The sequence below is a fragment of the Triticum dicoccoides genome, chromosome 7B (assembly GCF_002162155.2).
Source record: "Triticum dicoccoides isolate Atlit2015 ecotype Zavitan chromosome 7B, WEW_v2.0, whole genome shotgun sequence".
Classification (NCBI taxonomy): domain Eukaryota; kingdom Viridiplantae; phylum Streptophyta; class Magnoliopsida; order Poales; family Poaceae; genus Triticum; species Triticum dicoccoides.
The window spans coordinates 7384183-7396546 of NC_041393.1; the positions used below are offsets into that span (position 1 = coordinate 7384183).

The following is a 12364-nucleotide window of genomic DNA, read 5'->3' on the forward strand; positions in this document are numbered from 1 at the left end:
TTTTGTAGTGCCTCAGCCATGAGGGTGAACTAGTCCCTCCTCATCATGGAGAGCGTCGGAATGACGAAGATGGCCATCGGTGATGGTTCCCCCCCTCCGACAGGGTGCCGGAACAGGGCCCCGATTGGTTTTTGGTGGCTACAGAGGCTTGCGACGGCGGAACTCCCGATCTAGGTTTCTTTTCAGGGGTTTCTGTATTTATAGGAATTTTTGGCATCGGTTTCACGTCAGGGGGGGTCTCACAGGGATTCCACGAGGTAGGGGGCGTGCCCTAGGGGGTGGGGCACCCTCCACCCTCGTGGTGGCCGTGTGACTCCCCTCCGGTAACTCTTCGTTCCAGTATTTTTTTATATTTTCCAAAAAAAATCTCCGTTCAGTTTCAGGTCAATTGGACTCCGTTTGATATTCCTTTTCTGCGATACTCAAAAACAAGGAAAAAAATAGAAACTGGCACTGGGCTCTAGGGTAATAGGTTAGTCCCAAAAAACATATGAAATAACATATAAATGCATATAAAACATCCAAGATACGTTAATATAATAGCATAGAACAATCAAAAATTATAGATACGTTGGAGACGTATCAACATGCTAGACCAGGTTGGAGCGCATGCGATCACATGCCTCCCTCCCGCCTGCTCAATGTGGGGGAACTTCCACCCGACGTCCTGAACCTTCCTGCGTGACTGTCCGTTTTGTGAGGGAGGTGCCACATCAATGTTGTGCACTGGGTATTTAAACATCACACCACCCTTTCATTGATATTTTCAGGCCTCACCTAGGCCGGTGCGGTCTCTGGGCCCTCCCTTGGGCGGTTTTCAATGCGGCGTCCATCTGTGGGCCCGCGCGGTCTACGACATTGACTGGATGCCAGAGGGTTTTGACCGGGGGATATTTCTCTTGTTCTGTGCCATGGCAGGTTATCCCAACATGCCAGACCAGGTTGGAGCACATGCGATCACACGACTCCCTCCCGCCTGCTCGATGTGGGAGGGGGGGGGGGGCAACCACCCGACATCCTGAACCCTCCCGCGTGACTGTCCAATTTGTGAGGGAGGTGCCACATCAATGTTGTGCACTGGGTATTTAATCATCAGGCTGCCCTTTTTCGTTGATATATCCCGACCCCATGTGAGCTGGTGCGGTCTCCAGGCCCTCCCTGGGGTGGTTTTCCACATCGCAGCCATCCGTGGGCCCGCGCGGTCTATGATGTTGACTGGATGCCAGAGAGGTTTGACCGGGGTTTATTCCCATTGTTTTGTGTCACGATAGGTCATGCCGACATGCCAGACCAGATTGGAGCGCATGCGATCACACGACTCCCTCCCGCTTGTTCGATGTGGGGGGACTAGCACCATATGTCTTGAACGTTCCTGCGTGATTGTCCGGTTTGTGAGGGAGGTGCCACATTAATGTTGTGCACTGGGTATTTAAACATCGAGTCACCCTTTCGTTGATATATCTCGGCCCCGCGCAGGCCGGTGCGGTCTCCGGGCCATCCCTAGGCCAGTTTTCGATGCCGCGACCATCCGTGGGCCTTGGCAGTCTATGACGTTGACCAGATGCTAGAGGGGTTTGACCGAGGGGTATTTCTCTTGTTCTATGTCACGGTAGGTCATGCCAGACCAGGTTGGCGCGCATGCGATCACATGACTCCCCCCTGCTGGTTGTGGGGGGACTACCACCCTACGTCCTGAACCTTCTTGCGAAGGTTTTTGACGCCGCGAGCATCCTTGGACCCGAGCGGTTTCCAACACTTGTACCATAGTCCTCTTAGATATATGTGGGGGTAAACACACGATGTAACCTATGCCAACATAATAGCAAAGGAACGCAGGGGGAGCCGACAATGTGTTCCGGCGCCCTGTCGGATGATGTGCGTTATTGTGACGGTGTCACGGGGAGGAGCGCCCGTAGTCAGGCCCCGGGGATGTATCTGAATCGGTGAATCTCGTTAACAAATCTCGGTGTCGTTTTCGTGTGATTGCTTTTAGTCCTTGTTAGATCGACTGCGCGTCACAGATTTTTCTAACATTGATGAAATGGGATCGAAAGTGCGATGAAAACTAGCCTAGACAGAATGTGTGAGAAACAGGGGGAAGGAAAAGAAATGCAACAAGTAATTATAAGTCCAACTCACCACTCTAATCATTTTTTGCACTGCATATATTTTGTGCATGGTAAGCCGAGTGCATTTTTTTGGGTACTCGGCTTACGGCCACCGCCGTCACGGAGCCGTTAGCAGACAGCGCGCGGGCCACTTGGCAGTTACATTGCCGTGTCTCTCTTGTAAGCCGAGTACTTTTTTGCTGCACCTACGGCTTATCAGTAAGTAAGCCGTGAATATTGTCTAAGCCGAGTATCGTCATACTGGTTCCACGACGTACGGAGCGGTAAGCCGTGTATTGTTTTTTCGTCGTGTGGCTTATTGTGCATACTCGACTTACGTGGAAACAAGCCGTGAGTGATATGCCTATTTTGCATCATGATTTTATATCAATATTCATTGCATTATGGGTTGTTATTACACGCTATACCACATACTTATGCCTTTCCTCTCTTATTTTATAAGGTTTACATGAAGAGGGAGAATGCTGGCAGCTGGAATTCTGGACTGGAAAAAGAGCAAATATTAGAGACCTATTCTGCACAACTCCAAAAGTCCTGAAACTCCACGGAAATCAGTTTTGGAATATATTAAAAATATTTGACAAAGAAAGCACCAGAGGGGCGCCACCAGCCAGCCACGAGGGTGGAGGGCGCACCCTACCCCCCTGGGCGTGCCCCCTGGCAGGCTCCCGACGTCCATATTCTGCTATATGGTGTCTTTTTCCCTGGAAAAAAATCCAAAGGAAGCTTTCAGGCGAAGCGCCGTCGTCTCGAGGCGGAACCTGGGCAGGACCAATCTAGGGCTCCGGCGGAGCTGTTCTGCCGGGGAAACAAGCCTCCGGGAGGGGGAAATCATCGCCATAGTCATCACGAGGGGGTCAATCTCCATCAACATTTTCACCAACACCATCTCCTCTCAAACCCTAGTTCATCTGTTGTATCTGATCTTTGTCTCAAAACCTCAGATTGGTACCTGTGGGTTGCTAGTAGTGTTGATTACTCCTTGTAGTTGATGCTAGTTGGTTTATTCGGTGGAAGATCATATGTTCAGATCCTTAATGCTTATTAATACCCCTCTGACTATGAACATGAATATGCTTTGTCAGTAGTTACGTTTGTTCCTGAGGACATGGGAGAAGTCTTGTTATAAGTAATCATGTGAATTTGGTATTCGTTCGATATTTTTATGAGATGTATGTTGTCTCTCCTCTAGTGGTGTTATGTGACCATCGACTACATGACACTTCACCATGATTTGGACCTAGGGAAAGGCATTGGGAAGTAATAAGTAGATGATGGGTTGCTAGAGTGACAGAAGTTTAAACTCTAGTTTATGCATTGCTTCGTAAGGGGCTGATTTGGATCCATAAGTTTCATGCTATGGTTAGGTTTACCTTAATTCTTCTTTCATAATTGCGGATGCTTGCGAGGAGGGTTAATCATAAGTGGAGGCTTGTCCAAGGAAGGACAACACCCAAGCACCGGTTCACCCACATATCAAATTATCAAAGTAACGAACGTGAATCATATGAGCATGATGAAAACTAGCTTGACGATAATTCCCATGTATCCTCGGGAGCGCTTTGCTTTATATAAGAGTTCATCCAGGCTTGTCCTTTGCTACAAAAAGGATTGGGCCACCTTGGTGCACCTTGTTTACTTTTGTTATTTAATACCCGTTACGAATTACCTTATCACAAAACTATCTGTTACCGATAATTTCAGTGCTTGCAGAGAATACCTTAGTGAAAATCGCTTGTCATTTCCTTCTGCTCCTCGTTGGGTTCGACACTCTTACTTATCGAAAGGACTACGATAGATTTCATATACTTGTGTGTCATCAGTGAGCCCGTGTTTTAACACTCGACTTACTTCTTGATACTAGTCGATGTGTTTTTTTTCTGTAGTGTTGCTATCACTTGTCAGGGATCTCGAAAGTAAAAATTTTGTTAAAGGTTCATCTAAAAATGTGCATTACTCATCATCTGTGGGGCTTCGTGGGAAAATAAGAGCAGATTAATGGCAGTTTAAAGCATCCGCTGCACACAATGAGTTAATCTTTCAATAAATGTTACAGAAGTGAGAAAAGTGCATACAGAAAAGCAATTTGTCCCCTTTCCCCTTCTACATTGAAGAAAGAGGCGAAAGGAGAGGAGCCCCGTTTCTTCCCCCGTTTCCCCAGCACCGCTGTGGGTTCTCCTTCCCTTTGCCGGCCATCTTGGTGCGGGAGGGTGGGGGAACCCCGGATCTGTGTGTCTGACGTGTAAATAGGGTGAGGAGAGTGGTTTTAGGCGGCGTTGTGCTCGTGGGAGCGGCCCCGGCGTTGTGCTCGTGGGAGCGGCCCCGGCGTGGTCGAGAATAAGTTCCCCTCATTCCTGGCTCCGTCCCGGCGTCGTGGCTCATGGTGCTGGTGGATCGGTGGGGATTCAGTGTCTTCGTGGTGTGGTCGAGGCGTGGGCGACGACATCACATCAGAATAATTTCCCCTTGGCTCCGTCCATGCTTCGTCGGTTCTCTGCCGATGAGGAGCGCGTAGGGTGTATCCAGGTGTTGTCGGTGTGGCGGCGTTGCCGATTTCACCATGGAGGTTTTGTTCCTCCGGCAGCGTCGTCCTCGTGGCAACCTGGGCTCCTAGCTTGCTACGTGGCCGGATGGATGGTTGGAGCTCGCTGATGGGAGTTTGGCCTGGTGGTGTTGCTTCTTTGCTACTGTCCCCTTGGTTGGTTATTCTGCGGGCTGTGTTGCTGACGATGTCCGGCGTTTCCAGCTCGATTGCCTGCCCAGGTCGAGGCGCCCCCTTCGTCGACGCCAAGGCCTCGCTGTTCCGGCGAGCAACTCATGCGGCGACGTTAACGGGTTTGACTTCGGTCCCCTATCGGCCTGTGCTGGCGACTCAACGGCTGCTCTTTTACTCTTCGTCACCCTTCGGTCTCCGGTGGTGCGACGGCGAGGCGAAGAACGGCGGCGGATTTGTTTCTGCAGGAAGTTTCCCAGGGACCTTGCTGTATTTTTTGATTTCGCTTGGGTGTTTTCTGCTTTAGGGGACAGCTGTCCCATATCTGGTTGTTTCCACAATGTTGCTTTTGCAATCCTTGCTTAATTAATCAGATATATGATTTTTCAAAAAAAAGCAATTTGTAGGCATACCGCAGTATGCAGTACACTCGGACAATGTTTTTCAGCATTTCTATTTTCCTCTTATATGATGAAAAAAAAAGAACATTTTAGCCGAGATGAGTGGCGAATGTCACAGAATTGAACTTGGGATTTCATTTTCGAATTCCAGCGAACAGGTCCCAGGTAGAACGAAATCCCTCCCCAGACCCTATCAGTTGGGTGGATTTGACGGACCCTCCCGATCCCGTCCCCTCTCCTCCTCCTCCCCCTCCACCCGCCGCCACCCTCTCCTCCGGCCAGATCGCCCTGTCGCTCCGTCTCGATTCCTTTCCTCTGCCAAGGCAGACCCGCCTCGGTCCCTCTCCTCCGCCCAGATCTTCCCATCCCGCTCCATCTCCTTCGCCGAGGACGACATCCCTCTCCTCCGGCAAGGTCGCCGCCGGTAAGGCTTCTCCTCCGACTCTCCTTCCCACTACCTTCTATCGCGTCTCGCAACCCTAACCAGTTCACTCGATCGACAGCAGCTCCTCGCCCTCGTCAATCCCTTCTCATCCACTGCAATCTTTTGCCGGATCCGTCCACCCTTTGCCGCCTCTACTGCAGATCGATCCTGTGGCACCGCCCTGCAGATCCCGACCTCCAAGCCAAGACCTAGTTCCACCTTCGGCACCTTGCAAGGTATAAGCTCCGTCCATGGCTTGGCTTCTTAATTAAAGAAGATCTTGGATACATTAACAACTAGTACTAGCTGCTGATGCACTTGATTGAAAAGTGGCTCCATTGGCTGCTTAATTTCTGCATATGCATGATTCACACCATTATACCATAATAAGGCTGTCATAATTCTAAGGATTATCTCAAGTTTCAGTACTAGTAGAAACTTGAACCTGAGCATACAGCTTCGTGCCAGCTAGACTCATGTTTTCACAGTAATCATCCAGGCAGGTAATTCCTTGGTAAGTACTACCGGTCATTAGATTCCACCTGTGGTCTAAAACCAAATGAATACGCCAGCCAGAACCACCAGCATGACTTTCAGGATTTTTCAAGTTAAGCCGCTAGCCAACTGAACCATATTTTGAATGGTTATTTTTTGACAGTAAACTGTAGGGGAGGCCCCCAAAAGTGTATAATTTTTGCAAAGGGTAACTATGGCCAGATTGTCATAAAGAATTAAGCAAATGCTGACGTTTTGTCTGCATCTTCATCAGCCATTCAGCCCACAAGAATGGCAGGCTGCTCAAAGATTGTAACAAAATTCTAAACTTAGAATAGAAGAGTAAATTTGTAATGGCGACAACACAGAGTGCGCATTCAACACATACAACATTAAGTATATACAAATTTGGGAAATAGCCTCCAGATTTGTACTTAGGTATGGATCAGAACCGCCAAACCTAATCGTAGTCTATGCAGCACCTTGTCTCCTTCATGATCAACAAAAGAATCTGCATATGTATCATCACTAGTGATACAAAGGTGTTTTGTATTATGAGAGTCCAGGAAGATTAAGATTGGCCCCCCTTGTCATAGCTTTTTGTTCTTCTTGTTGTTGCTTAATTCCTCTTCAATTTATGTTCTTACTTCTTTTATTTTTCAAAAATCCTGAAAGCATTCTGCAAAGTCTGTAAACTAGATTTCTACCAATCTTCTTAAATCATTCTCATTTCCTAAATCTCCTTGAAAAGATGCTATGGTCTCAGAAAGCGCTTGACGAACGGCTCTAACGATAAAATCCTGCACACAAATAAAACGAAGCAATTAAAACACGGCAGCTAGCTAATAGTATGCATGTCAGAACCAATAATTCAATGCTCTTAAAAATCGTTATATAATGAGAAATATATCCATTTTCTAGCATTATTAGTAAGAAATTGCAATAAATAGTAGGATGTAATAACTAGAATACTCATCGATATTTACCTGGGTATGATCTGAGGAGTACTGCCTTTTAGTATGGCAACTCCTGGTGGGAATTGCATCAGCAAAATAAGATTTATCTCTGTCTAGATTCAGGTTCTCCCACCCCCTGCATTCCTTAAGTTAAGAATTGTAAGAAGAAATTGCGCAATTTCATACTCCTTTTAACAAGGAATCCTTAATTGCTCCTGAAATAGAGGTGCATGCATCGGATAATAATATATAATGATAAGTGAAACCCTAAACTTCGTAGGAGTCTTTACCTGTCAAAACTAGCCTGAGACCAGATCCGTCATTAGCAAATATAGGAGATAGAACACCAGGAGTGTCTAACACATATTTGGATGACTAGCAACCTGAAAACTAGAAACTTCCTATTGTTAAGATTTAAATGACACATTACAATCATATAAATAGTTCCCGAGCCATGGGATATTGATGGTAGCAGACACAAGAAGGTTATAGGTCACCAATCTTATTTGTGCTAGTAGGCTAAAAAGGACAAACTATGCTTGCCAAAGATACTACACAACAATGCATCAAACCTTAGATATAGTGTGTATGTCAGATCATGACACCATTGTAAAACAAATCAACATGTTTATTTGTCCAAAATATACCCCCACGACCACCAAGCCCGTCGAATAAAACAATAATCTCATTGAAACAAAATTTTGTAACTATGTACTTTGTGGTATGTACAATCGTCTTGAAGCAATGAACTTATTTTTCGCTTAATTCTTGAAGCATAATTGACAAATGATAATGTTAGCTCCTCAATTAACCATCGATTTTGAGTCGCGCGACTCGTCGTCGACTAGTCGATGAGTCGCAAAAAAATGTTGACTCAACTTAGTGTCGACTCATGACTCGAGTCGTGACTAGTCGCAACGGCAGGCTCGACTTTTTCCGAGTGGCTACCCCAGAACGACTCATCCAAGTTGCGACTCGAAAACCATGCAATTAACCCATTGCCTCATGTTTTCCGCAAAACAAAACAAAAAACTATTGCCTTATGTTATTAGGTAGTTCTGCAGTAATATACAAATGAATTTGACATATGCAGTTGATCCAACAAACAACACTAACATGGAGTTTGTGTAAATTCAACCGTAATACAACATATGAGTGAGACTTAGGTTTATGTGACTGTGTGAGCCATGAGGCGTCTGTACTTTTCGCCTCTCACGCTTCATGTTGTGTGCTCATTAAGGCCCTAATTGGAATAAATAAATTTGTAGAACGGGCTCATTATCTTATGGGACCGTTTGGTGCAACAGTTAAGAATCGCAACTCCGTTTATTTGTTCAAGAGAGCCCACATCCGAGCATCACCTACACCTTGTCGACTCGAAGGGACCAGATCCATGCTGCTTGCCCTGTTGCATCTTTGCCTGCACTGACTGGCATGCACTGCTCCGCTGTCTTGAATCATGCAGCTTGCTTCTGATCGAACATATACTATGGCGTAAATGTGGGCCAAACTGTTCATTGTGTTCACAAGAATTTAAAATTTCTTCATAACTATAGGCAGGTTAGTAATCCAGCCAAACAAATGGTAAAATTTGAAGTGAAAACCCCAGTTTTGTTCATAATTTATACTCCCTCCGTTTTTGTATACAAGGCCACTATCTCATTTTTCAGATGCCAAGAAAACAAAGCCAACTAATAAATAGCACCATTAATTGTGTGGAAAACCGAAAATATCTCATGTTCCGGGCTAATTATTTTTTTTGCATGTGGTGCCTCTTTCTCTATTGCTGCATGCAACATATTCATTAATAACCACCATCGTGCGAGGCAAAAATCTAATCAATTCTTCTTGGGAAGGGATAGTAGCCTTGTATAGATGCAAATTGTATTTTTGATAGTGGCATTGTATTTAAAAACGGAGGAAGTAGTATTTTTTTTATCAAACATGAAATATGGTGTGAAAATTGGATTTTTGTTGTAAAGTTCAGTTTGTAGAACCTTGGTGTCATACTTGTGATTGAAAAGGGGCGTACACAGTGCTGAAAGCTCCCACACAAGGTGTGGTCTGGGGAAGGCAATTTCTGGACGCCTTACTCCTGCATAATAATTCTGCAAGGAGGCTGGTTCGAACCCAGGACCTCCAGGCCACAAGTGGAGAGACTACCCACTGCGCCATGCCCACCCTTCTGTCATACTTGTGATTTAACTGCTAATAAATTGTTCTTTTGATGTTGCTTTAGATCAGAGTTTAATATTGTTTAATGTACTAAATATTTCATTTCTGTCTTCATAGTTGCTGAAGTTCAAATTAGGCAATGGATCTGGACACAGAGAATCGTCTAGCTTCATTACTCCTTGAAGAAGCACGGAGATTACAGTCAGAGGCTGACAGGGAAGGTGTTCATGCATATCTGCGAAAGCCCAATGTTAGGCATCGTCCAAACTCCCGGTTCCTCACAGCCACAGTTCGTGGAGTTCAACAAGGTTAGCATCATGTTTCTTTTACATTATCCTTGCCTCCTTGTGTTGATTACCTGATCAAAGCAGCTGTAATCATGCTTTTTACTGAAGAAATGTTTTTTTATGTCCTTGAAACCTTCTCATTAGGAGAATTCACCCAAAACTAATCACAACAATTGAAGGCAGTTACAAATTTGCAATCATGTAGGCACCACTTTAAATTGCTTCCTCTAACTCGGGGTGGTTAACTAAATAAGCACTAATGACTACTCCCTCCGTCCGGAAATACTTGTCCTTGAAATGGTTGTATCTAGACTTATTTTAGTTATAGATACATCCATTTTATCCATTTTGAAGACAAGTATTTCCGGACGGAGGGAGTACTTTATAAGTATTTTTGAACCAAAAGTGTAAATCTGTGCGCGAGCACAGATGCTCGGCTTATCTCGCACGTTGTTTCTCTCCTAGATTCGTGAAGGTTCTGGTACTGTACCTTGTATAAAGATCGGTATTTATTTCCTCCTTCACTGTTGATCTGGCCCACACTGGTCGCTGAGTTATTGTGCCGGATACCCACAGATGTCTTCTGGCCCAGACGTCGTTTCACGGTGGGCCATCTGCACCTTTCTCCACCATCCTGAGCAGTCCCATTAACTCGTCCTCAGCTACCAACAAAATCCTCCTGCTGATTTCTTGCCGGGACAAGTTCATCAACTTCGTCTCTCACACCCGGATCTACAAGTGCGTCAAGAAAGATCCTTTGCCACAAATCTATATGTAATGACTTGATTATAGCCTAAATCTTGTCCCTGCTAACCTTATCAGTACATGCACTCCACAGACTGGTCTGTGTGGTTTTTCAGATGGCCTGAAGGCTACGTCGCCTAGCTCGAATGCCATCCCGTTGCCCAGCAAGACCAAGCTCAGCAGTCTCCGGTAGGTGCACATCAAGCTGCACCTTTGAACTGTTTCGCCTCTCCAATCTCCTGGCTCGCAATGGAAAAGTTGAGGAACTCTCTCCGTCCCTACTAACCAGAAAGCTGTTTTTCTGTTCCATGAACTAGATTAAAGCAAACGTTATGAGCCGTGGCTCACCAGCAGTCTCCAACGGAAGTAACAATGACTCGCACGCCCCACCGGACGTCTGCCGTTTTCCTGCCCCACAGAACATGACACCAGCATATGTATGCCAAACAAAAGCACATTTAATACCGCTTAGTATTTCCCAGGTAAAAGAACTGGAGCAGATCACGAGACAACAGTCAGCAGCGCAGATATAGTGACCATATGTGCTCGGAGTAGAAACCCCACATCCCTTTTTGAACTCATATTGCTCATTATATCGTGAAATCGAATCATTTAACTTTCTCATGCGATTTTATTATTAAATTGACGATTGTCCCTCCTGCAGCAAACCGTGTTGTGGAGGTTGATGAAATGTGGCGTGCCAGGGAGAAGGAACTTGAACTTGAGTGTAAGCTGAAAAGAAGAAATAAAGAGCGTGGTGACTCTAGAGGGGAGAAACGCAAAGGTGACTCGAGAAATATGAGTTCCAGCTCAAAGATTGAGGAAGGAACTGCTTATAATAGTTCTTACTCAGACCAGGATGATGGTCTAGGGGATGATGAAGTTGAAAAGTTTCTGCATTCAAGGTTAGTTTAAATGTCTACTAGTTTCTTCATAGAACAAGCGGGCAATATATTGATTGACACCTGCCAGATAACTAAGAATTTCTCTGCTTATGTCAAACTATTGATGCAAATTATCTACATTATTCTGTTGAGATTGCCATATCCTATTAGGTGATGTTTTTCAAGGGGGGTGTTATGTTTAACATGCGCACATTTGCATCCATTGCATATTTTCAGCTTTGTTAACAAAATATGAAATCTGGTGCCATGTTAGGGTAAAGCGAGGAAGAGGTGCGGTTGGCTCTAGGATGGACGAACCTGGTCCATACCTAAAGGCTTCATCGCATTGTCGAGACAAAGAACCTAGCCCGGATATACGTTTGGAAGAGAAATGGGAACGCCGAGTGCAAGGTCCGGAGAGGCCACTGTTTCTGAGATCCAAGTCTCCCGATGATTGTTGGCATAAGGAAACATTGGATGATAAGCCATCCAGCTCTTGTGAGCCAGAACCACACAGGAAGAAGGAAAATAAAAAGGGGAGGAGATCGTCGGAGAAAAAAGAGAGAAAGGAGAGAAAAGACAAGAAGAAAGCCAAGCATCGGCACTGCCACCACCACCATCACAAAAGCCGAAGAAGGGAGTGATGTGCCCCATTGCTGAACTACAATTTGTACTACACAAGAAAGGGTTCTGTGTTACTGAAAGATGCTGCTATTGCTTGTTCGCTGGGAACCTGTGTTGTAACTAAAACTCCGCCAGTGCGCACTGTGCCCCGTGTTTAGACATGTTATGTGTTGCTCAGAGTTGAACTTTCTTTGCCTATAACATGATTGGCATCTGATGAGATGAGAGTGATCGTTTTCGCTTCTGTGACATGATCCAAGGTCCACATCTGCAGCGAGCTAGTACTGAACCATGAATATCTGTTGGTTATAGTCCATTGCCCCTAGAGACCGAGGCTTGAACCGCTCATGTAGTGGTGACACTATACTTTTCTTGGGTCAAATTAAATTATAAAATGATATTTGGAGTTTGGACCAAGGCCTTTTTTTCTCTCTCTATATGATGTTTATTTAGGGCCTGGAAGAATCGGTTTCCAGTAAACCTTGGAAATCTCAGATCTGTTTCGATTAATTTCCATGCAAAATCATTTGAA

General features: G+C 45.3%; 1 protein-coding gene across 3 annotated transcripts; it reads left to right on the forward strand.

Annotated features, from left to right (window-relative positions):
* Positions 1 to 4268: 4268 nt before the first annotated feature.
* Positions 4269 to 12143, forward strand: LOC119336817. Of its 3 annotated transcripts, none has more exons than XM_037608898.1 (5): positions 4269 to 5667; positions 5747 to 5903; positions 9430 to 9601; positions 10989 to 11229; positions 11483 to 12143. In XM_037608898.1, the coding sequence occupies exons 1-5, from the start codon at positions 5342 to 5344 to the stop codon at positions 11850 to 11852; spliced, it is 1266 nt and encodes a 421-aa protein (XP_037464795.1). In that variant the 5' UTR covers positions 4269 to 5341; the 3' UTR covers positions 11853 to 12143. The 3 variants fall into 3 exon arrangements, with proteins under 3 accessions (XP_037464795.1, XP_037464796.1, XP_037464797.1); XM_037608899.1 differs by having other exon boundaries at positions 5750 to 5903; XM_037608900.1 differs by lacking the exon at positions 4269 to 5667 and having other exon boundaries at positions 5674 to 5903; positions 9411 to 9601.
* Positions 12144 to 12364: the final 221 nt, after the last annotated feature.

Excerpts from the sequence above, each read along its gene's own strand:
- LOC119336817 (XM_037608898.1), top strand. The coding sequence starts at position 5,342 with ATGAGTGGCGAATGTCACAGAATTGAACTTGGGATTTCATTTTCGAAT. Across the intron at positions 5,668-5,746 it reads CTCCGGCAAGGTCGCCGCCG|CAGCTCCTCGCCCTCGTCAA; the intron begins GTAAGGCTTCTC and ends CTCGATCGACAG. Across the intron at positions 9,602-10,988 it reads AGTTCGTGGAGTTCAACAAG|CAAACCGTGTTGTGGAGGTT; the intron begins GTTAGCATCATG and ends TCCCTCCTGCAG.